This window comes from Hyla sarda, chromosome 10 (assembly GCF_029499605.1).
Source record: "Hyla sarda isolate aHylSar1 chromosome 10, aHylSar1.hap1, whole genome shotgun sequence".
Classification (NCBI taxonomy): Eukaryota; Metazoa; Chordata; class Amphibia; order Anura; family Hylidae; genus Hyla; species Hyla sarda.
Window position 1 is genome coordinate 28,054,546 of NC_079198.1, and position 23,133 is coordinate 28,077,678.

General features: G+C 43.5%; 1 protein-coding gene across 3 annotated transcripts in view; it reads left to right on the forward strand.

Annotated features, from left to right (window-relative positions):
* GYS1 (glycogen synthase 1) overlaps positions 1–23,133 on the forward strand; it is a 70,004-nt gene that overhangs the window by 33,126 nt on the left and 13,745 nt on the right. For 2 of the 3 annotated variants that reach the window (XM_056542651.1, XM_056542653.1), the window contains 9 exons: positions 2,816–3,007; positions 3,538–3,726; positions 5,701–5,845; positions 11,983–12,100; positions 18,054–18,174; positions 18,399–18,505; positions 20,671–20,730; positions 21,075–21,153; positions 21,491–21,604. In XM_056542651.1, coding sequence (XP_056398626.1) covers positions 2,816–3,007; positions 3,538–3,726; positions 5,701–5,845; positions 11,983–12,100; positions 18,054–18,174; positions 18,399–18,505; positions 20,671–20,730; positions 21,075–21,153; positions 21,491–21,604 — 1,125 coding nt within the window. Of the gene's footprint in view, positions 1–994; positions 1,026–2,815; positions 3,008–3,537; positions 3,727–5,700; positions 5,846–11,982; positions 12,101–18,053; positions 18,175–18,398; positions 18,506–20,670; positions 20,731–21,074; positions 21,154–21,490; positions 21,605–23,133 lie in introns of all 3 variants that reach the window. The other variant, XM_056542652.1, reaches the window with a different exon arrangement.

Below are 23,133 nucleotides of genomic sequence, written 5' to 3' on the forward strand. Positions count from 1 at the left end.
AAGGCTCATCCGTTTTCCATAGACTTCAACATCTGGAGGTCCGCAGGTTGAGGACCACTGATGAAGGGATTGACAGGCAGTGATGATGAAAGGGGAGGGGGATGATGATGACGGGGGTCTGGATGATGACATGGGGGGGGGGGGATGATGTATTTCCCACCCTAGGCTTATAGTCGAGTCAATAACTTTTCCTGGGTTTTTGGGGTGAAATTAGGGGCCTCGGCTTATATTCGGGTCGGCTTATACTTGAGTATATACGATAGTGCAGACAGGTGCAAACGGATTGTAAAAAAAATCCCATTGACAAGAATGGGATTTTTTTTTAAACCGTTTTGAACCCGTTTACAGCCTGCAAAAAAGCAAACAAAACGGAGATTAAAAACAAAAACGGGGACAGACGGCCGTGTGAACGCAGCATAAATCCCATCTTTCAATTTAAATTAGTCTTTCAGATGTTTCTTTCACTGACAGCAAAGAAGTTGAAATTTGTTTTTAATACTTTAAGGTGGTTTCACAGACAGCATTTTCTTGCAGATTTTACATGCGATTTATAAGTGGATTCAGCAGGACGGAGAAGCACAGATTCTGAATAATTTATGCTCCATGCAGAAAATAGCGGATTCACAGTAGAATTCAGCAAGGGAATTTTCCCTGGTGAATTTCTTAAGTGTGAATGATCACATGGAAGAATTCCACACCAAAATTCCGTTGCAACAGAATCACATTTTTTACAATGGGAGTCTGCTGCTCTGTGCTCACAGCAGAATTTCTGCTGCGGAAACCTCTGCTGTGGAAATTCGCATTCCGGCCTCCGCAGAAAGAATTGACATGCAAATTATTTTTGCGGAATCTGTTCGAAAATAAACTGGCATCTATAAACGGCACATTTCTGAGCAGTCCTAGCACCGACATGTTCTTTTGATGCCCGCTGTCTGCCGAATGTCCACCTAGTAACTCTTTCATATGCTGCTTTCAAATGTTTTTTATTTTTTAGGGGAAGTGAAGGGTGTGAAGCTCTTAGCAAGGTTTGTCACTTTTTATAGCTGCCTGCCTAGACTCAGATTGAGGTGGGGGTCCCCCTGCTGAAATATGCAAGAATTATAGAACTTAGATGGGCATATGTCGTACAACCTCATACACTACAAAACCACCATCAACAATATTTTCCAAAGAGTCTGCCTCCAGCTGTTGCAAAACCACAACTCCCAGCATGCCCGGACAGCCAACGGCTGTCAGGGCATGCTGGGAGTTGTAGTTTTGCAACAGCTGGAGGCACACTGTTTGAAAAACACTGACTTAGAATATATACAATACATATAGCCACCTTCTTTCTAGTATGCTTCCATTGGCAATTAGTACAGTATATTGTACTGCCACCTAGTGGATAATATTGATTTTTTTATTTTTTTTTATTCTTGAGATTTTTTTTTTTTTTTTTTTTTTTTTTAAAGCTTCATTTGTAGCAAATTAATATGAATGACAAAAACATTTATACATTTTCCCAATAGTAAACATGGGTAAATGGTGCCCATAAAGTTTTGCCTTAAAAGGGGTTATCCACCACAAGGTGATTTTAGTACATACCTGGCAGACAGTAATGGACATGCTTAGGAAGGATCTGCGCTTGTCTTGGGGCTAAATGGCTATGTTGTGAGATTACCATAACACTGTGGCTAGCTTTTTGTGAACTGTAGAGATGAGCGAACTTCCAGTAAATTCGATTCGTCACGAACTTCTCGGCTCGGCAGTTGATGACTTTTCCTGCATAAATTAGTTCAGCTTTCAGGTGCTCCTGTGGGCTGGAAAAGGTGGATACAGTCCTAGGAGACTCTTTCCTAGGAATGTATCCACCTTTTCCAGCCCACCGGAGCACCTGAAAGTTGAACTAATTTACGCAGGAAAAGTCATCAACTGCCGAGCCGAGAAGTTCGTGACGAATCGAATTTACTGGAAGTTCGCTCCTCTCTAATGAAATGGTATTTCCTGTTTGAGTATTCTTCTTTTGCCTACAAATCCCATAATTCCATTTTCCTCCCTCCCACACATCAGCCACCCCACCCTTTGAAACATAAATGAGCTGAACCCATTCAAAAGACCTGTGGTTTTCAATCAGGGTGCCTACAGCTGTTGCATTAGTTGCAGATTGATCTCTCTCCCACCAAGCGATCGCTCCACCCATTGAAGCAGACGGTCCCCCTGTCATCAGCTGACTAGTGATGTCAGGTCTCGGCCGCATTGCAACCTGGGAAAAATCTGAGAAAGCAGTCATTTTGTATGCTGTTAAAAATAAATATTGGGGTGAAAATCACAGAAGAATTGTGAGAAAATGGTCACACACAGGTACAGACACTATATTATGAACTACACTAACTTTTCAGCCCCTGTAGCATAGTCACATAAAAATAATTTCTGGAATACCCCTCTAAAAGGAGTTTGAGATTAGGAAAAAGGGTCTGTATTGTTTCCAAAAAATGTTGCTACTCTTTGTTTGTGGCCTTTTTTATTATTATTATTATTATATATTTTTTATTGCAGCTCAAAGATCAGTTGTGCAGTATCTGACATCGCCCATAGAAAAGAGTAGCGCTAATTCTAAATTATTGTATTTTTTTTTTTTTTACAACCATTTTAAGTACTTGAGGCTCCGTATGTTGGTGATCATATGTATGTGTATAGCCGTGGCTTTGAGGCTCAGGGTGGGAATAAATTAGGTGCAATAGTGTGGAAAATCCTCCTGAATATACTATTATATCTTGTTTTAGCACTGAAGATGCCCACTGTACTAATGGAATAAGTGGCCTCTTGTTTTGCGCAGATCTACTTTGGCCGCTGGCTGATAGAAGGCAGTCCCTATGTAGTCCTTATTGACATAGCAGCCACCGCCTGGAACCTCGACCACTGGAAAACTGAACTCTGGGATAGCTGCACCATAGGGATCCCATGGTATGATAGAGAAGCCAACGATGCTGTGTTGTTTGGTTTCTTGACAGCATGGTTCCTGGGCGAGGTAAGTGTGACCCTGGAAAGCTGACCAATGCATACACAACATTAAAGGGGTACTCCGCCCCTGGCATCTTATCCCCTATCCAAAGGATAGGGGATAAGATGTTAGATCGCCGCGGTCCCGCTGCTGGGGACCCCGGGGATCGCCGCTGCGGCACCCCGCCATCATTACTGCACAGAGCGAGTTCGCTCTGTGCGTAATGACGGGCGATACAGGGGCCGGAGCAGCGTGACGTCATGACACCGCCACGCCCCCTTCCCATAGACTTGTATTGACGGGGGCGGGCCGTGACGTAACGATGCTCCGGCCCCTGTATTGCCCATCATTACGTGCAGAGCGATCTCGCTCTGCGCAGTAATGATAGCGGGGTGCTGCAGCAGCGATCCCCGGGGTCCCCAGCAGCGGGACCCCGGCGATCTGACATCTTATCCCCTATCCTTTGTATAGGGGATAAGATGTCTAGGGGCGGAGTACCCCTTTAAGGTTTATGACCATTACACTGACTAATACTCTGTCTGTTCTTATGCACTCAGTTCGCAGCACAATGTGGTGATGAGAAGCCCTTTATCCTGGCCCATTTCCATGAGTGGCTCGCTGGCGTTGGTTTATGTTTGTGTCGAGTTCGTAAACTTCCAGTGGCTACCATCTTTACCACTCATGCTACCCTCCTGGGGCGTTACCTGTGTGCCGGAAGCGTAGACTTCTACAACAACCTGCAGACGGTAAGAACACTCCCCATATAAATGTAATATTATGATCCCATACAGAAAGAAATGGATGGCACTTTGCAGCATGGATATGGTAAGGATTTTATTCACTTACATGAGACAGGACAGCGACAACTGTGCTAGGGGAGGGAGCAGACAGGTTGGAACAACGTCCGTTTTGTAGCTGGTTCCTGGTAAATGTAAGATTATAGCTAGATGTTATATCCATGCTACCTTATTAGCTGTTTTTACAACTTCTATAGAGTTTAAGGGGTGCTCTACTGGAAAACACTTTTTTTTTTTTTTTTTTTTTTTTTTTTTTTTAATTAACTGGTGCCAGAAAGTTAAACAGATTTGTAAATTTCTTCTATTAAAAAATCTTAATCCTTCCAGTACTTATCAGCTGCTGTTATGATCCACAGGAAGCTCTTTTCTTTTTCAATTTCCTTTCTGTCTGACCACAGTGCTCTCTACCGACACCTCTGTCCATTATGGGAACTGTCCAGAGTAGGAGCAAATCCCCATAGAAAACCTCTCCTGCTCTGGACAGTTCCTAAAATGGACAGGAGTGTCAGTAGAGAGCACTGTCATCAGACAGAAAGAAAATTAAAAAAGAAAAGAACTTCTTATGGATCATAACAGCAGCTGATAAGTACTGGAAGGATTAATAACTATTATTAATAGAAGTAATTTACAAATCTGTTTAACTTTCTGGCACCAGTTGATTTAAAACATTGAAACAAATTGATTTAAAAAAAAGTTTTCCAACCGAAGTACCCCTTTACTTGAGTACCTCCAGCTGTTGCAAACTACACAGCCGTTGGCTGTTCGGGCATGCTGGGAGTTGTAGTTTTGCAACAGCTGCAGGTTCGCAGTTTGGAGATCACTGACCTACAGGGTATAACAATTGGGGTTGCTGCAGTGGAAGCTGTACTAGTGCCTCCCCCCCCTTCTCTAATTGATAGAAATAGCCAGGAGAGGGATCCAGGCTATGTGCCCCTCTTTCCTGGCTCACAACTGATTGCGGGAGACGGGCTCTATTGTTAGGCCTAGTCCACACTGCGGACATCGAGCTAGCAGAATTACAGTTTTCCAGTGGAGTACCCCTTTAAAGTGTATTTGTAAGGTTTTATAGTGCAGCACAGTCATTTTTGTTAAGTACTTTCAATTTGGATTTAGCGCCAAAATACTTAAATGGAGGCGCTGTTGTTACCAGTCAGCGTCGGTTGTAATTTTGCATTAGAAGATGAATATTCCTGCTCCGTCTTAATAGGACCCATAGCCAGTGTAAGACCCAGCACGGTTGAATGGACATTACACTGGGTCTCGTGCAGGCGGCAGGTATGAAGATGACGCAGGAAGCTTTGTCTCCTAATGCAAAATTATAAGTATCGGGCACGATGTTGCATAGTAATGACATAAGAGGAATGATAAGTGACTTGCATTATAGGGCTGACTGGTTTCGGCAGTCTGTCCCTTACGTTGGGATTGGAGATGAGCGAACTTACAGTAAATTCGATTCGTCACGAACTTCTCGGCTCGGCAGTTGATGACTTTTCCTGTATAAATTAGTTCAGCTTTCAGGTGCTCCCGTGGGCTGGAAAAGGTGGATACAGTCCTAGGAGAGTCTTTCCTAGGACTGTATCCACCTTTTCCAGCCCACCGGAGCACCTGAAAGATGAACTAATTTATGCAGGAAAAGTCATCAACTGCCGAGCCGAGAAGTTTGTGACGAATCAAATTTACTGTAAGTTCTCTAATCTCTAGTTGGGATGTACCATAGGTTAGGGAAACCTACACCGGAAAGCAGGCAGTACTGTACTTAGCCAACATAGAGTCACCTCTTCCATGTGACCCCTGTCACTTCCAAAATCTCTGTGTAGCCCCAGCCTAAAGTATGAAGAGCCTTATAACAGAAAGCAGTTTTCTAATATAACTATGAAGCCTGCTGAATATTCAGGACATTAATCTGAGCTCCTCTGCTGACAGTTCAATGTAGATAAGGAAGCTGGCGATCGGCAGATATATCACAGATACTGTATGGAACGTGCTGCTGTTCAGTGCAGCCATGTCTTCACCACCGTCTCTCAGATCACCGCAATAGAAGCTGAACATCTGCTGAAACGCAAACCAGGTAAGGGCGAAGGTGGTAGGACATCATAAAAATGACTGCTCAGCTTGCCAGAAGATTTCTTAGGGCGCATGCACACCATGTTTTTGCAATAAATTTCCCGTTTCAGGTTTTTAACCCCTTAAGGACCAGGCCATTTTACACCTTAGGACCAGAGCGTTTTTTGAACATCTGACCACTGTCACTTTAAGCATTAATAACTCTAAGACGCTTTTACCTATCATTCTGATTCCAAGATTGTTTTTTCGTGACATATTCTACTTTATGTTATTGGTAAAATTTTGTCGATACTTGCATCGTTTCTTAGTGAAAAATTCCAAAATTTGATGAAAAAATTGAAAATTTTGCATTTTTCTAACTTTGAAGCTCTCTGCTTGTAAGGAAAATGGATATTCCAAATAATTATTTTTTTTATTCACATATACAATATGTCCACTTTATGTTTGCATCATAAAATTTACGGTTTTTTACTTTTGGAAGACACCAGAGGGCTTCAAAGTTCAGCAGCAATTTTCCAATTTTTCACAAAATTTCCAAAATCACAATTTTTCAGGGACCAGTTCAGGTTTGAAGTGGATTTGAAGGGTCTTCATATTAGAAATACCCCATAAATGACCCAATTATAAAAACTGCACCCCCCAAAGTATTCAAAATGACATTCAGTCAGCGTTTTAACCCTTTAGGTGTTTCACAGGAATAGCAGCAAAGTGAAGGAGAAAATTCACAATCTTCATTTTTTACACTTGCATGTTCTTGTAGACCCAATTTTTGAATTTTTACAAGGGGTAAAAGGAGAAAATGTATACTTATATTTGTAGCCCAATTTCTCTCGAGTAAGCACATACCTCATATGTCTATGTAAAGTGTTCGGCGGGCACAGTAGAGGGCTCAGAAGCGAAGGAGCGACAAGGGGATTTTGGAGAGTACGTTTTTCTGAAATGGTTTTTGGGGGGCATGTTGCATTTAGGAAGCCCCTATGGTGCCAGAACAGGAACAAATACCCACATGGCATACCATTTTGGAAACTAGACCCCTTGAGGAACGTAACAAGGAATAAAGTGAGCCTTAATACCCCACAGGTGTTTCACGACTTTTGCATATGTAAAAAAATGTTTTAAAAATGTCACTAAAATGTGTGTTTCCACCCAAATTTCACATGTATGCAAGGGTTAATAGCAGAAAATACCCCCCAAAATTTGTAACCCCATCTCTTCTGAGTATGGGGGTACCCCATAAGTTGACCTGAAGTGTACTACGGACGAACTACAATGCTCAGAAGAGAAGGAGTCATATTTGGCTTTTTGAGAGCAAATTTTGCTCGGGGGCATGTCGCATTTAGGAAGCCCCTATGGTGCCAGGACAGCAAAAAATACCCACATGGCATACCATTTTGGAAACTAGACCCCTTGAGGAACGTAACAAGAAATAAAGTGAGCCTTAATACCCCACAGGGGTTTCACGCCTTTTGCATACGTAAAAAAAAAAAAAAAAAAATTTCACTAAAATGTGTGTTTCCCCCCCAAATTTCACATTTTTGCAAGGGTTAATAGCAGAAAATACCCCCCAAAATTTGTAACCCCATCTCTTCTGAGTATGAAGGTACCCCATAAATTGACCTGAAGTGCACTACGGGCGAACTACAATGCTCATAAGAGAGGGAGTCATATTTGGCTTTTTGAGAGCAAATTTTGCTCGGGGGGCATGTCGCATTTAGGAAGCCCCTATGGTGCCAGGACAGCAAAATAACCCCCACATGGCATACCATTTTGGAAACTAAACCCCTTGAGGAACGTAACAAGGGGTACAGTGAGCATTTACCCCCCACTGGTGTCTGTCAGATCTTTGGAACAGTGGGCTGTACAAAATTTTTAATTTGCGCAGCCCACTGTTCCAAAGATCTGTCAGACACCAGTGGGGTGTAAATTCTCACTGCACCCCTCATTACATTCCGTGAGGGGTGTAGTTTCCGAAATGGGGTCACATGTGAGGTTTTTTTTTTTTGCGTTTGTCAAAACCGCTGTAACAATCAGCCAGCCCTGTGCAAATCGCCTCAAATGTACATGGTGCACTCTCCCTTCTGGGCCTTGTTGTGCGCCCCAAGAGCACTTTGCGCCCACATATGGGGTATCTCCGTAGTCGGGAGAAATTGCATTACAAATTTTGGGGGGTGTTTTTCCCTTTTACCTCTTGTCAAAATGAAAAGTATGGGGCAACACCAGCATGTTGGTGTAAAAAATTTTTTTTTTTACACTAACATGCTGGTGTAGACCCCAACTTCACCTTTTCATGAGGGGTGAAAGGAGAAAAAGCCCCCCAAAATTTGTTAAGAAATTTCTCCCGAGTACGGCGATACCCCATATGTGACCCTAAACTGTTGCCTTGAAATACGACAGGGCTCCAAAGTGAGAGCGCCATGCGCATTTGAGGCCTAAATTAGGGACTTGCATAGGGGTGGACATTGGGGTATTCTACGCCAGTGATTCCCAAACAGGGTGCCTCCAGCTGTTGCAAAACTCCCAGCATGCCTGGACAGTCAACGGCTGTCCGGCAATACTGGGAGTTGTTGTTTTGCAACAGCTGGAGGCTCCATTTTGGAAACAGTGGCGTACCAGACGTTTTTCATTTTTATTGGGGAGGGGAGGGGGGCTGTGTAGGGGTATGTGTATATGTAGTGTTTTTTACTTTTTATTTTATTTTGTGGTAGTGTAGTGTTTTTAGGGTACAGTCACATGGGCGGGGGATTACAGCGAGTTTGAGCTGCCGCGCAAAATTTGCTGCATCGCAAACTTGCAGCCTGATACTCACTGTAAGCCCCCTGCCCATGTGAATGTACCCTGTACATTCACAGTGGGGGGGGGGACCTCCAGCTGTTGCAAAACTACAACTCCCAGCATGCACAGTCCATCAGTGCATGCTGGTAGTTATAGTTTTGCAACAGCTGGAGGCACACGGGTTGGGAAACACTGAGTTAGGAAACAGACAATGTTTCCCAACCAGTGTGCCTCCTGTTGTTGCAAAACCACAACTCCCAGCATTCTCAGGCATGCTGGGAGTAGTAGTTCGGCAACATCTTTAGAGCTAGATGTTGCCGAACTACAACTCCCAGCATGCTTGGAGTTGTAGTTTTGCAACATCTGGAGGACTACAGTTTGCAGACCACTAATACAGTGGTTCCCAATCTGTGCCCTTCCAGATGTTGCAAAACTACAACTCGCAGTATGCCAAAACTGTCCAGGCATGCTGGGAGTTGTAGTTCTGCAACATCTGAAGGGCCAGATGTTACAGCACTACAACTCCCAGCATGCCTGGACAGTAAGGGCATGCTGAGGATGTGTAGTTTTGCAACATCTGGAAGGGCACAGTGGTCTCCAAACTGTGGACCTCCAGATGTCGCAAAACTGCAACTCCCAGCATGCCCAGACGCCAAGGGCTGTCTGGGCATGCTGGGAGTTGTAGTTTACAGGGTCCCTTTACAGCAATGCATGTCGCTTTACGGCGACGTGCATTGCTGTAAAGGGCCCGACCGCGGCTGAAGATCTACTCACCTGTCTCCGCCGCCGCCATCTTCATCGTCTGGATCCGGGTCTTCAGGGACGAGGTAAGTACCGGGGCCGGTCCCCAGCACTCCCCCGTCCCCCGCCGCGTCCTCCGGTCTTCCTCCCGTCCTCTCCGGACTTCAAGGGGCCGGGCAGGACGGGAGGAAGTAACCGCCCCCCCTCCTGCGATTGGTCGGTTAACTAACCGACAGATCGCAGGGGATCGGAGGAGGTGGCAGGCTTGCCACCTCGCTCCTAGGCTCCAGCATGGTCCTGGCTGTGTGTGACAGCCGGGATCATGCGAAATTACCGGGCGGTCGGGTCCCAGAGACCCGATCAGCCCGGTATCGCCGCAGATCGCAAGGGCGATTTCCCTTGCGATTTGCGGCGATCGCCGACATGGGGGGCCTACATGGCCCCCCTCGGCGTTTGCCCTGGATGCCTGCTGAAGGATTTCAGCAGGCATCCAGTTCCGATCTCTGCCCGGCGAGCGGCAGAGACCGGAAAATGCCATGACGTTGTGGAACGTCATTGGTCCTTAAAGCCCAGGGTGCCATGACGTTCCACAACGTCATTGGTCCTTAAGAGGTTAATGGAAAACGGATTCCTCAAAACCGGACTAAACTGTATCAAAACATGTGTAGAAATTTCAACCGGTAAACGGTTTGAAAAATGAAGTCCGGTTGCACCCGTTTTTTAAGAAAAAAAAAAAAAAAAGAGTATAAGTTTTTAACTTTTGACTCCATTTTGAATAAAGTTTCAATTGTTTGATTGAAATTCCAAGAAAAAAAAAACTGCAAAGTCAAAAACCGGATGGAACCGTACGCACATACGGTTCTGTACGGTTCCCATTGACCCTCATGTTAAAAAAAAAAAAAAAAAAAACATATACGGTTTAATACGTTTTTTCACCCCGACCAAAAAATGTGGTAGACTACGGTTTTGGGTACGGGAAAAAAACGGACAAAACTGTACAAGACTCCGAATGGACTAAACCGGATGATGCGTTTGACATACGGTTTACAATGTTAAGTCAATGCATACGGTTTTCTATACGGTTCCGTACAGTTTTTAACTTGAAACCGTATACGGGAACTGTATAGCAAAAACGTGGTGTGCATGCACCCTTATAGGATCAATAAGCAATATGTATTTATATTTTAACTCTCAGAACAAATGTAAGATGTTGACAAATACTAGGATGACCATGGGCTGCAGATGTTGGATTCCTTGTGCAGAGTCACCCATAGATTTCTCTAGACCCACTACCACTGCTCTTCCCTTTTTAGAATCTCTGCTTATTATAAGGATTCCTTGGCTATAAACTGGTCAGTTTGGGTGCTCCTGCTTTAACCCCCAGCAATCACTTGGGCTCCCTACCAGGGTGAGCCTATGCCTAGAATCACATCACATCCTTACCTCCCATTTTTACATTGCCCATGGTAAGCTTACTAGACCCACAAATTCATTTCTCTTAATCCGGCATATATATATGCGTTAACAGAGCGCTCCTCTAGTTAATAGCTATAAGGTGCCCATATACCTTATACAAGTTGGGTTCAGCCGACTGTCGAAGGCTCATGATGAAGTAAATAGGGAAAGAAAAGACCAATAGTTCCAGGCGCTGCGGGCTCAAACATCAGTGTCACGGATTAACTTGTAAAAGATGAACTTGTGCATCACTTTTATTAGATTAAAAAATAATAAAACATAGTACAACTGGGATGACGCGTTTCGAGGGTATCCTCCTCTTCCTCAGATCAGCATGCTGATCTGAGGAAGAGGGGGATACCCTCGAAACACGTCATCCCAGCTGTACTATGTTTTATAATTTTTAATCTAATAAAAGTGATGCACAAGTTGATCTTTTACAAGTTAATCCGTGACACTGATGTTTGAGCCCGCAGCGCCTGGAACTATTGGTCTTTTTTTCCCTATTTACTTCATATGCCACTACAGGACAGCTTTCGCTGATCCCCGAAGACCCTCTGGCTTAGCAGCAGGCTTAATCAGTATACCTCTTGAGCTGATATGCGCCAAATTTTCTGCCAAAAGGTGAGTGGCCACTTTAAAGGGGCTGAATGGTGGAATAACTGTGATGTCACCTTTTTATCTTGGGTAATACACGAGGCGCCATATGCGGTCTTTTCTATTTTTACATTCATAAGGCTCATGATGTCCTCCTGACTATCGACAGATGATGTCTTTGGGGAGAAGGGACAGTTGTGTTTGTATTTTCACCCACAAACCTATTTGTTCTGAGAGGAATAAACCGGGACCAGAGCTGTCTCACTTCAGCATATCCCTTTCCTCACATATGGTTATTACATGAATATTGGGCCCTGCTAAACCTTCATGTGTATGGATAGGTTTGTCGGCTAAAAATGTATGGCCATCTTCAATAGTTATAGAGTCTGGGAAAACCGGTAATAACAGCCCCGACAATACTAGGAGCTCCTTTTTGGATTGTGCAATTACTATTCAAATGAGCCTTATTCACCTTTTATCCGGGAACATCCATGACCTTACAGCTAAAACTTTTACGCTTACATTGGTTAATGTATATTCTGGAAACTAATCCAGTCATGTGTTCTCCTTTATTAGATGTTGTGACCCCGAACGGTTTAAACGTAAAGAAGTTCTCTGCCATGCACGAGTTTCAGAACCTCCACGCCCAGAGTAAGAACCGCATCCAGGAGTTTATCCGGGGACATTTTTATGGGTAAGAACTTCTCACTGCAAACCAATCTCACCTAGTTAAACAGAACACTGAGGTTTGTATTTTTGTTCCTAATCACTATAAAATGAAAAATTCTGCAACTAATAATAGAATGTATATTTTAATTCACTTTCCTGCCAGTGAAGAGACACATTTCTGCTTACCTCCAGGGACTGAAAACCTGTCCTAATCTAGTCTTTCTCATACAACTGCATGGCCTGGTACACAGTTGTATAGCTTGTAATGACAGGAACAGGACCTGTTTACGGCCACTGGATGTAAACCAGGTTTCTATTCACTGACTGCCAGTAAATATGGTAGAAAGGTGCAGAAGTTTACATTATACAGTAAATACATCTTATTTACTTAAAATTGGAAAATGTCACTCCTAGACTTCTCTAGTCTCCTCCAATGGGTTAGGCTAAATTCACACTGCCATTTTGCTCCAACCCGTTCAGGGTCCATTTGGGGCTGGTTTTTGTTACGCCGAATGGACCCTGAACGGGTTGGAGCACAGCTGATACCACTTGGTCCCAATGGATCCCATTGACTTGAATGGTGTCCGTCGGGTGTGTGGTATTCTGAGTTGAACGGAGAAAAATAGATAGGACATGCACTATTTTATTTATTTTTTTCTCCAGTCCTTCTGACAGACTGATCGATAAAGCTTCCTATAGCAGAACAGCCAGCAGTGTAAAAAAAAGCCATAATCCGATCTTTCAAATAAATATGCAGCAAATGTAGTTAAGAAAAAAAACTATTCACCTAAACTCTAAACTCTCACCAATTCAGAGCAGATGTCTGATGCTCTGTCTGAGTGTGGCTTTGGAAGAGAGGAAGTGAAAGAGAGTTATAAAACGGAGTTTGAAAGCAGGAGTTTGAGATCGCTGTGAGCGTTACTTTACTTACACTGTAGAGACTTTAACTCACAAGGTCTACTGAGAATTAAATTGTAATAGTTACTGTCTGTTTTTGGCTGTTTATCTGTGAAATCCCCATAACTAGATGGCCTCCATGCTGGAAAACACAGTCCGTGTACATATTGCACAATGTATGCAATCCTGGAACAACAGTTTGAGGGTGCATATTGTTGTGCGAGATGTGTGCAAGTTGTTCATTTGGAAGCCCCGATCCTGGATCTAGAGGAGCAACTGGCAACACTGAGACACATTGACAACTTGGAGAGGAGTCTCCTGCTCATTTAACAAGTACTCTCTGGGGTAGAGGTGGGGGAGTATAGTGCAACGGAGGTGCAGGACACTCGGGCAGCTAGCTGGGTTACAGTTAGAAAACGGGGTAGAGGGAAAAGTGTCAGGGAGGCAAGTCCTGATCTGGCACACCCCAACAAGTTTGCCTGGTTGGCAGATGAGGGGGGATGCCATTTCAAAGCTAGCAATACTGCAGCAGGACTCTGCCTCTGACCGCCAGGGGGGTGTCTGCTCCAGTAAGGAGGGAGGGAGGAGTGCAGGGCAGGCCAGACAGGTACTGGTAGTGGGAGACTCAATTATTAGGGGGACAGACAGGGCGATCTGTCACAAATACCGGGATCACCGAACAGTGTGTTGTGTTCCTGGCGCTAGAGTTCGGCACATCGCGGATTGGCTTGACAGGTTGCTGGGTGGGGCTGGAGAGGACCCATTGGTCATGGTACATATTGGCACCAATGACAAAGTAAGTGGTAGGTGGAGTGTCCTTAAAAATGATTTCAGGGACTTAGGCCACAAGCTTAAGGCAAAGACCTCCAAGGTGAAATATTACCTGTACCGCGAGCCACACCAGAGAGTCAGCGGAAGAGTAGGGAGGTAAGAAGCTGGTTTAGGAAGGAGGGGTTTGGGTTCATGTAGAACTGGGCCGACTTTGCTGTCAGATCATACCGGCTCTACCGTAGGGACGGGCTGCACCTCAATGGGGAGGGTGCAGCTGTGCTTGGGGAGAAGATGGCTAGAAGGGTGGAGGAGTGTTTAAACTAGGGACTGGGGGGAGGGAACCTACAACATAGAGGGGGAAGATAGTGTAGATAGAGAGGGGGGGGGGACTTATTAATTTACCTGGGGGAGGAGCAGAGGGAGGGTTTAGAATAGTCAATAGGGATAGGCTTCATAGGTAAAAAAAAAAAAAACACACCATTGAAATGCATGTTGACTAATGCCAATAGTCTGACCAATAAAACTGACGAACTGGAGTTGATAATGTCTGAGGAGAATTATGACATAGTGGGTATAACAGAGACTTGGTTGGACGATAGCTGTGACTGGGCGGTCAGCATACAGGGTTATAGTCTATTCAGGAAGGATCAGACAAAAACGCAAAGGGGGAGGAGTTTGTTTTTATGTAAAATCCAAACTGAAGGCCGCACTGCGGGAGGATATATGGGAGGGAAACGATAATGTGGAGTCATTATGGGTAGAAATATATGGAGATAAAAATAAAACAATTCCGATAGGGGTTTACTATAAGCCACCAAACATAATGGAAGAGGCAGAAGATCAATTACTGAGGCAAATAAACAAGGCAGCAAATCAAAATGAGGTGATAATAATGGGGACTTTAACTATCCTTGTATAAACTGGGGGACTGAGACCTGTGAATCTCATAAAGGAAACTGGTTTCTGACTATAGCTAAAGACAATTATCTGTCCCAAATGGTGCAGGGCCCAACCAGAGGGGGCGCCCTTCTAGTCTTAATATTAACCAACAGACCTGACAGAGTAACATGAAAGTAGAAGGACACCTAGGAAATAGTGATCATAATATAATACATTATAACTTGTTCTGCAATAAGGGAATCACTCGAGGGGCCACAAAAACATTGAACTTTAAGAAAGCAAAGTTCGATCAACTCAGAGAAGCCCTTAACAATATAAAATGGGATAATGTAATCAAAAACAACAATACTGACACTAAATGGGAGACTTTTAAAAAATCTCTTAAATTCTCACTGTAAGATGTTTATACCTTATGGGAATAAAATGATCAGGAATAAAAGATGAATAAAAATGTTAAGGGGGCAATAAAAGACAAAAATAAAGCATTTAAACTACTAAAACAGGACGGCAGTGAAGAAGCATTAAAAAGCTATAGAGAAAAATATAGAATATGTAAAAAAAAAACTGATAAAAACTGCAAGAATAGAGACAGAAAGACTCATTGCCAAAGAGAGTAAAACTAACCCCAAAATGTTCTTTAACTATATAAATAGCAAAAAAGGTTAAAAATGAAAACGATAAAGAAGAAATTCTAAAAAGGGATCAGGAAAAAGCAAATATATTAAACAAATTCTTCTCCACTGTATTCACCGAGGAAAATTATCCAGGAAAAAACTTTTTTTTTTATGTATCAACTGGCTCCAGAAAGTTAAACAGATTTGTAAATTACTTCTATTAAAAAAATCTTAATCCTTTCAGTACATATGAGCTTCTGAAGTTAAGGTTGCTCTTTTCTGTCTAAGTGCTCTCTGATGACACGTGTCTCGGGAACCGCCCAGTTTAGAATAGGTTTGCTATGGGGATTTGCTTCTAAACTGGGCAGTTCCCGAGACACGTGTCATCAGAGAGCACTTAGACAGAAAAGAACAAATTTAAAAATCTGTTTAACTTTCTGGAGCCAATTGATATATAAAAATTTTTTTTTTCCTGGATAACCCCTTTAACTGTCAGATGAAATACTGCGAGATAAGGTAAACTCCCCAGTACAGGTCACCTGTCTAACCCAGGAAGAAGTACAGGTCACCTGTCTAACCCAGGAAGAAGTACAGTGCCACCTACAAAAAAAATCTAAATGGACAAAACGCCAGTTCCAGATGGCATTCACCCCCGTGTTCTAAAGGAATTAAGTAATGTAATAGACCCCTATTTTTAATATTCAGGGACTCTTGACTGTTCCCCCGGGAGTGGCGCATGGCAAATGTGGTGTCAATCTTTAAAAAGGGGTCAAAAGGTGACCCCGGGAATTATAGGCCTGTTATTTTAACCTTGGTTGTATGTAAATTGTTTTAGGGTTTTCTAAGAGATGCTATTTTGGAGTATCTTGATAAAAATAAATGCATGACCCCATATCAGCATGGCTTTATGAGGGATTGGTCCTGTCAAACTAACCTGATCAGTTTTTATGAGGAGGTGAGCTCGAGACTGGACAAGGGGGAATCGCTGGATGTCGTATATCTGGGTTTTTCCAAAGCATTTGATACGGTGCCACATAAAAGGTTGGCTAAAGAACCCCTATAGAAATAAATTTAAAATTGTATTTTTATTATTCCATTTAAAATAACACTATGTTTTTACTTTTTAGCCACTAGATGGCAGTGGTGCTTTACAATTTCTCAACTCTGTGCACCAATATGTTCTGTGTACTGAAAAGATTGGTGTCTGCATCCAGACTACTATGTTTATTAAATATGATTGCCTCCGGTGCCTTATTGTAGTTCAGCAACAGGAGTGCTCTGACTACATAGAACTGTGGCACAGTGTGATATTAAAACATAACACCTCTCCTCCTTAACGTTTCGCCATTATTCAATGGCTTTCTCAAAAGTATGAGGCATACATGCCATATTTGGAGTTGGGAAGGGATTTTTACCTCTAGAATGAGGGTTTTTTGCCTTCCTCTGGATCAACTCAGTAGGGACTCATTAGGGATATAGGTTGAACTTGATGGACTCTGGTCTTTTTTCAACCTTATGAACTATGTTACCTGTTAGTAAAGTAGATGCACTTACTAAACAGTACGATACAGTGACAACATAAAGTGTGCCGTATATGATAATGATCAGGCACGTTCCGTACTATAGGAATCAGTGTGGGATCAGTGGTCAGTGCATGTTGTCACCATCATTACGCTTATGCTTCTTTTCACAACCTTTGGTGATTCAGGTCCTACTTTAGCAGTACAGTGGTCCCTCAAGTTACAATATTAATTGGTTCCAGGACGACCATTATATGTTGAAACCATTGTATGTTGAGACCATAACTCTATGAAAACATGGTTATTGGTTCTGAAGCCCCAAAATGTCATCCAAAAATAGGAAAAGGTGAGGATTAAAGAAAAATAAGTAGATAACTAATACAGATAAAGCAAATCCTTACATATAAAAGTAAGAAAGATCTGCTGGGAGCTGTAAATCACTGTTTCCAACCAAGGTGCCTCCAGCTGTTGCAAAACTACAACTTCCAGCATGCTGGAAGTTGTAGTTTTGCAACAACTGGAGGCACCCTGGTTGGGAAACACTGGTTTATGTAGAGGACAGGATGTTCTTCAGGGTCCTGTACAGTACACACAGTGTCCCAAATGAAGCCGCCTTTACTTGGTGTCCAAAAGAGCAGCTAACTCTGGCTCAGGTAAGGAGTAGTATAGAATTTGTAGTTCTTCCCTGTACTGTAGGAGGTGCTACCAGACACCAGTCAGTGCATGCACTTCAGTAATAGAGGTGATTTACCAGTAAAAAGCTCATTCTGATTGGTCAGTTCCTCCAGTTGGGACACGTTTCACAGATCTGGACTGTCCGTAGCATTGTATGTTGAGTCTGGTTTCAAGTTACAATGGTCAAGAAAAAACCATTGTATGTTGAGGCCGTTGTAAGTTGAGGGATCACTGTATTGAAGTCATCTTGTAGTTGGCCTGCAGATCTTTCATTTTGCATGGTTTCCTTCCTCTTTTAGTTAACAATTGCAATTAGTATTTTATGAAACGACTTATAAATGAGCAGAAATGGGGAGAGTTTCTTGAAGTAATCATTGTTACCAGCACAGTAAGAAATGAGGAAATACGAGAAACCTGTTTGGCTCTAAGGCTACAAATGAGCAAATCCATTTTCTTATGTATTTGCAATCCGCAGTCTGTTGTAACGTAACAGGAAATCTTATCTGCCGAAATCCAATAACAAGGATTTTCATTGAATAACTTTCTGTCTATAGGGAATATTTTATTATTATTTTACACTTTTTTGTTTTTCCTCCTTAAGACACCTGGACTTCAATCTAGATAAGACGCTGTTTTTCTTCATCGCTGGTCGCTATGAGTTCTCTAACAAAGGAGCTGATGTTTTTCTGGAGGCCTTGGCTAGACTTAATTATCTTCTTAGGGTAAGAGATAAGGAGGTTGTCATAAGCATCTTGTATAGAAGTGGTCTTCAACCTGCGGACCTCCAGATGTTGCAAAACTACAACTCCCAGCATGCCCGGACAGCCAACGGCTGTCCGGGCATGCTGGGAGTTGTGGTTTTGCAACATCTGGAGGTCCGCAGGTTGAAGACAACTGTTGTATAGTTATCACTGGACTGGAGTTACAGATGTTCTTCTTCCACCAGGTGAATCACAGTGACCTCACCATTGTAGCGTTCTTCATTATGCCTGCACGGACCAATAATTTTAATGTGGAAACGCTAAAGGGTCAAGCAGTTCGGAAGCAGTTGTGGTAAGTGCTAAAAGGATTGGTAAACCTAGAAATAAAGGATAGAAGGAAATGGAAGTGTCTCAGTCTGCAAGATTATCTGTGTGCTCAACTTGATATCTTGCAGAGGAAACTGTTGTTTTCATCTGGCAGATGACTTAAAGATGGTAACAAATGTATCCCCTATCTGTAGGACCCCTGGGACCCCCGTGATTTCCCATATGGGGCTGTGACTAGGCCCTGGCTGAGCTGTTGTGTGTGACGTTTCACAGTGTTCCTTTGTCTTCGCCTCCTCCATAGAGATGAATGGAGGGTGTGTGTTTGTACCAGCTGACCTGCTGGGTATGAAACGCGCTCTAGTAGCTCAGAGCCGGATCCTGTGGATAAGGGATACATTTCTTACCTCTGGAAGCCTTCTTTAAGAGTTGTGGGGGGAGGGCACATGCTGTACCCAGGTACCTTAAAAGATAGGTATTGTGGACAAAAACTTATACCCTATCCGCAGGATTGGTGATAAGTCTTAGATTGCGGGGGGGGTCCGAGTGGTTAGGCCTCCCGCGATCTCCTGTATGGGGCCCTGGCTCACTTCCACAGCGGCGCATCACAACCCCTGCTCGAAGCAGGGGCCGCCATGCCCCCTCCATATAACTCTACGGGAGAGCCATTTGGCAATCGTTGGCTCTCCCATAGAGCTATATCGAGGCATGTGTCCAATCAAACGGTCAGAAACAGACTCCATGAGGGTGGTATGAGGGCCGGCGTCCACAGGTGGGGGGTTGTGCTTACAGCCCAACACCGTGCAAGACGTTCGGCATTTTCCAGAGAACACCAAGATTAACAAATTCGCCACTGGTGCCCTGTGCTCTTCACAGATGAAAGCAGGTTCACACTGAGCACATGTGACAGATGTGGCAGAGTCTAGAGACGCTGTGGAGAACGTTCTGCTGCCGGCAACATCCTCCAGCATGACTGGTTTGGCGGTGGGTTAGTAATGGTGTGGGGTGGCATTTCTTTGGGGGGGACACACAGCCCTCCATGTTCTTGTCAGAGGTAGCCTGACTGCCATTAGGTACCGAGATGAGATCCTCAGACCCCTTGTGAGACCATATGTTGGTGCGGTTGGCCCTGGGTTCCTCCTAGTGCAAGACAATGCTAGACCTCATGTGGCTGGAGTGTGTCAGCAGTTCCTGCGAGAAGAAGGCATTGATGCTATGAACTGGCCCGCCCGTTCCCCAGACCTGAATCCGATTGAGCACATCTGGGACATCATGTGCCGCTCCATCCACCAACGCCACATTGCACCACAGACTGTCCAGGAGTTGGCGGATGCTTTAGTCCAGGTCTGGGAGGACATCCCTCAATAGACCATCCGCCACCTCATCAGGAGCATGCCCAGGCATTGTAGGGAGGTCATACGGGCACGTGGAGGCCATACACACTACTGAGCCTCATTGTGACTTGTTTTAAGGACATTACATAAAGTTGGATCAGCCTGTAGTGCGGTTTTCCACTGTGATTTTGAGTGTGACTCCATATCCAGACCTCCATGGGTTGATAAATTTGATTTCCATTGATAATGTTTGTGTGATTTTGTTTTCAGCACATTCAACTATGTAAAGACGAAAATATTTCATACGATTAGTTCATTCATTCAGATCTAGGATGTGTTATCTTAGTGTTCCCTTTATTTTTTTGAGCAGTGTATAAAGGTCTAATTATAATTTTTTTTTTATTTGCTAGAGGTACATTTGACCTCGTGATAGAATATGAAGTCATTCAATGCCACTATATTTACAATGTCTATATAATCTTAGAAAATGAGAAGATTATTAAGTTCATGGTCAACGCTAGAGATGAGCGAATTTACAGTAAATTCGATTCGTCCCGAACTTCTCGGCTTGGCAGTTGATGACTTTTCCTGCATAAATTAGTTCAGCCTTCAGGTGCTCCCGTGGGCTGGAAAAGGTGGATACAGTCCTAGGAGACTCTTTCCTAGGAATGTATCCACCTTTTCCAGCCCACCGGAGCACCTGAAGGCTGAACTAATTTACGCAGGAAAAGTCATCAACTGCCGAGCCGAGAAGTTCGTAACGAATCGAATTTACTGTAAGTTCGCTCATCTCTAGTCATCGCCTTATTTTAACCCAGCTTGGTAGTCATGTTGCTTTTTCTATATTGTGTCTCCACAGGGATACAGCAAATGCAGTGAAAGAGAAGTTTGGGAAGAAACTATATGAGTCATTGCTAGTGTAAGTGATAATCCTGCTGCAGTGTTTCCAAACCAGGGTGCCTCCAGCTGTTGCAAAACTACAACTCCCAGCATGCCCGGACAGCCTTTGGCTGTCCGGGCATGCTGGGAGTTGTAGTTTTGCAACAGCTGGAGGCAGCCTGGTTGGGAAACACTATTATCATGATATGTGTAGTCAGATACCTATATCTTGTACCATACCTTGTATTTAATATACTTCCAATATTTAATAACGTAGTGAATCATAGATGTTGTTTTAAATGTCGTTTTAAAGAAAACTGGTAATAGGGACAGATGAAGGAAATGGTCGTAAATGTCATTATATTCTGTCTTATGTTTTTGCAGAGGGAATTTACCGGACATGAATAAGATGCTTGATAAAGAAGATTTTACTATGATGAAGAGAGCTATTTTTGCTACACAGGTATGAATTTGGGCGTGAAGGAGGTGAATAGTTGTGTATAAATAGACCCTGAAGATTTTAACCAATATCAACCTTATCTGGCTCAAAAAACTGTCTGAAAATTTCCATTGTTTTCCGGGCGATTCTGCTGCACTTTGCACACGGCAGAATTTGCCTGCTGGAAACATTTGGCGCTGAAGTTCAAATAGTATTTTGGTGGCCATAGGACCCAGCATCTATCTATAGCGGCAATCTGGTTGCTGGGGGCAACTGCACCACTCTTTCCTCTATACGGGGTTTGATCCATTTCCACCATAAAGTGGGCTTGCACTGATAAATGTATCCTTTTTCCCTACAGAGACAGTCATTCCCTCCAGTCTGCACCCATAACATGCTGGATGACTCCACAGATGCCATCTTGAATACGATCAGAAGGATTGGACTCTTCAACAGTAGTGCTGACCGCGTAAAGGTGAGGAAGACTTGGTGTCTCGCATCCGGCCTGCTCTGTGGGCGCAAAGCATCATGGACTGTGCACTTTTCCCTTTTGTATTTTTACAAGATTAATTCATATTATATTCGGATTGCTAATGGCATGCACACGTTTCAGTATGAATTTCCATGCAATGTACCGAAATTTAGACGGTAAGGGCCGGGTCACACATACCCCATTTGCAGCGTATTTCATGCTGCAGGAAATACACTGCAGAAGGCATGCAGGGCTACCTGGCCCCAGTTCTGTGTATACACCACTGTTTCCCAACCAGGGTGCCTCCAGCTGTTGCAAAACTACAACTCCCACCATGCCTGGACAGCCTTCGGCTGTCCAGGCATGCTGGGAGTTGTAGTTTTGCAACAGCTGGAGACACCCTGGTTGGGAAACACTGGTGGAGAGGTATGTTCACACAATGCGGATCAGCTGCAGTTCAGGTGCAGAAAATAGTTACTGCACCAAAACGACAAAAAAAGACATTTATTATTAATCGGTAGCAGAAAATTAGCAGAGGTTTTGCGTGATGTGAACATACCTTTTGGAGGCTGGATCGCCCGTCACACTCGCTAGAAGCGGAGATCTTGCTCTAGTTACTGATGTTGGCTCACTGGGACCAGCCTCCAAACCTTACTGCACACACACAGGGCTTAAAGGGGTACTCCAGTGGAAAACCGCACTGTATTTTAACGTTGCAGTAAATGCGTTGCAGACACGCAGGGCTAAAAGGCTTAAAGGGGTACTCCGGTGGAGATTTTTTTTTATCAACTGGTGCCAGAAAGTTAAAAAGATTAGTAAATGACTTCTATTAAAAAATCTTTATCCTTCCTGCACTTATTAGCAGCTGTATATTACAGAGAAAGTTCCTTTCTTATTGGGTTTCTTTTTTTTTTTTTTTCTGTCCACAGTGCTCTCTGCTGACACCTGATGCCCGTATCAGGAACTGTCGAGAGCAGGAGCAAATCTTCATAGCAAACCTATGCTGCTCTGGACAGTTCCTGATACGGACAGAGGTGTCAGCAGAGAGCACTGTGGACAGGGGAAAAAAAAAAGAAATCCAAAAAGAAAGGAACTTTCTCTGTAATATACAGCCCCTAATAAGTACTAGAAGGATAAAGATTTTTTAATAGAAGTCATTTACAAATCTTTTTAATTTTCTGGCACCAGTTGAAAAATAAAAAAGTTCTCCACCGGAGTACCCCTTGCCTTTTAGCCCTGCGTGTCTTCTCAAAGCAAAGTCTGCAACGCATTTACTGCAATGTTAAAATACAGTGCGGTTGCATTATGTGTGACCCTACTCTAAGGTGGTTTCATCTGGTTGACGGCCTTACCAACCCCTGGGATTGCAGCTCATTCCACCGAATGGAACAAAGTGCCACTTTATTCTCCTCTTGTCCCGCTTCATTCTCCCCCTTAATTACCCCCCCCCCCCCCCCCCACACACACACACACACACACACACAGTCCTTGATCCTCTGCACAATTCCTCAATTACTAAATCAACTAGTGCC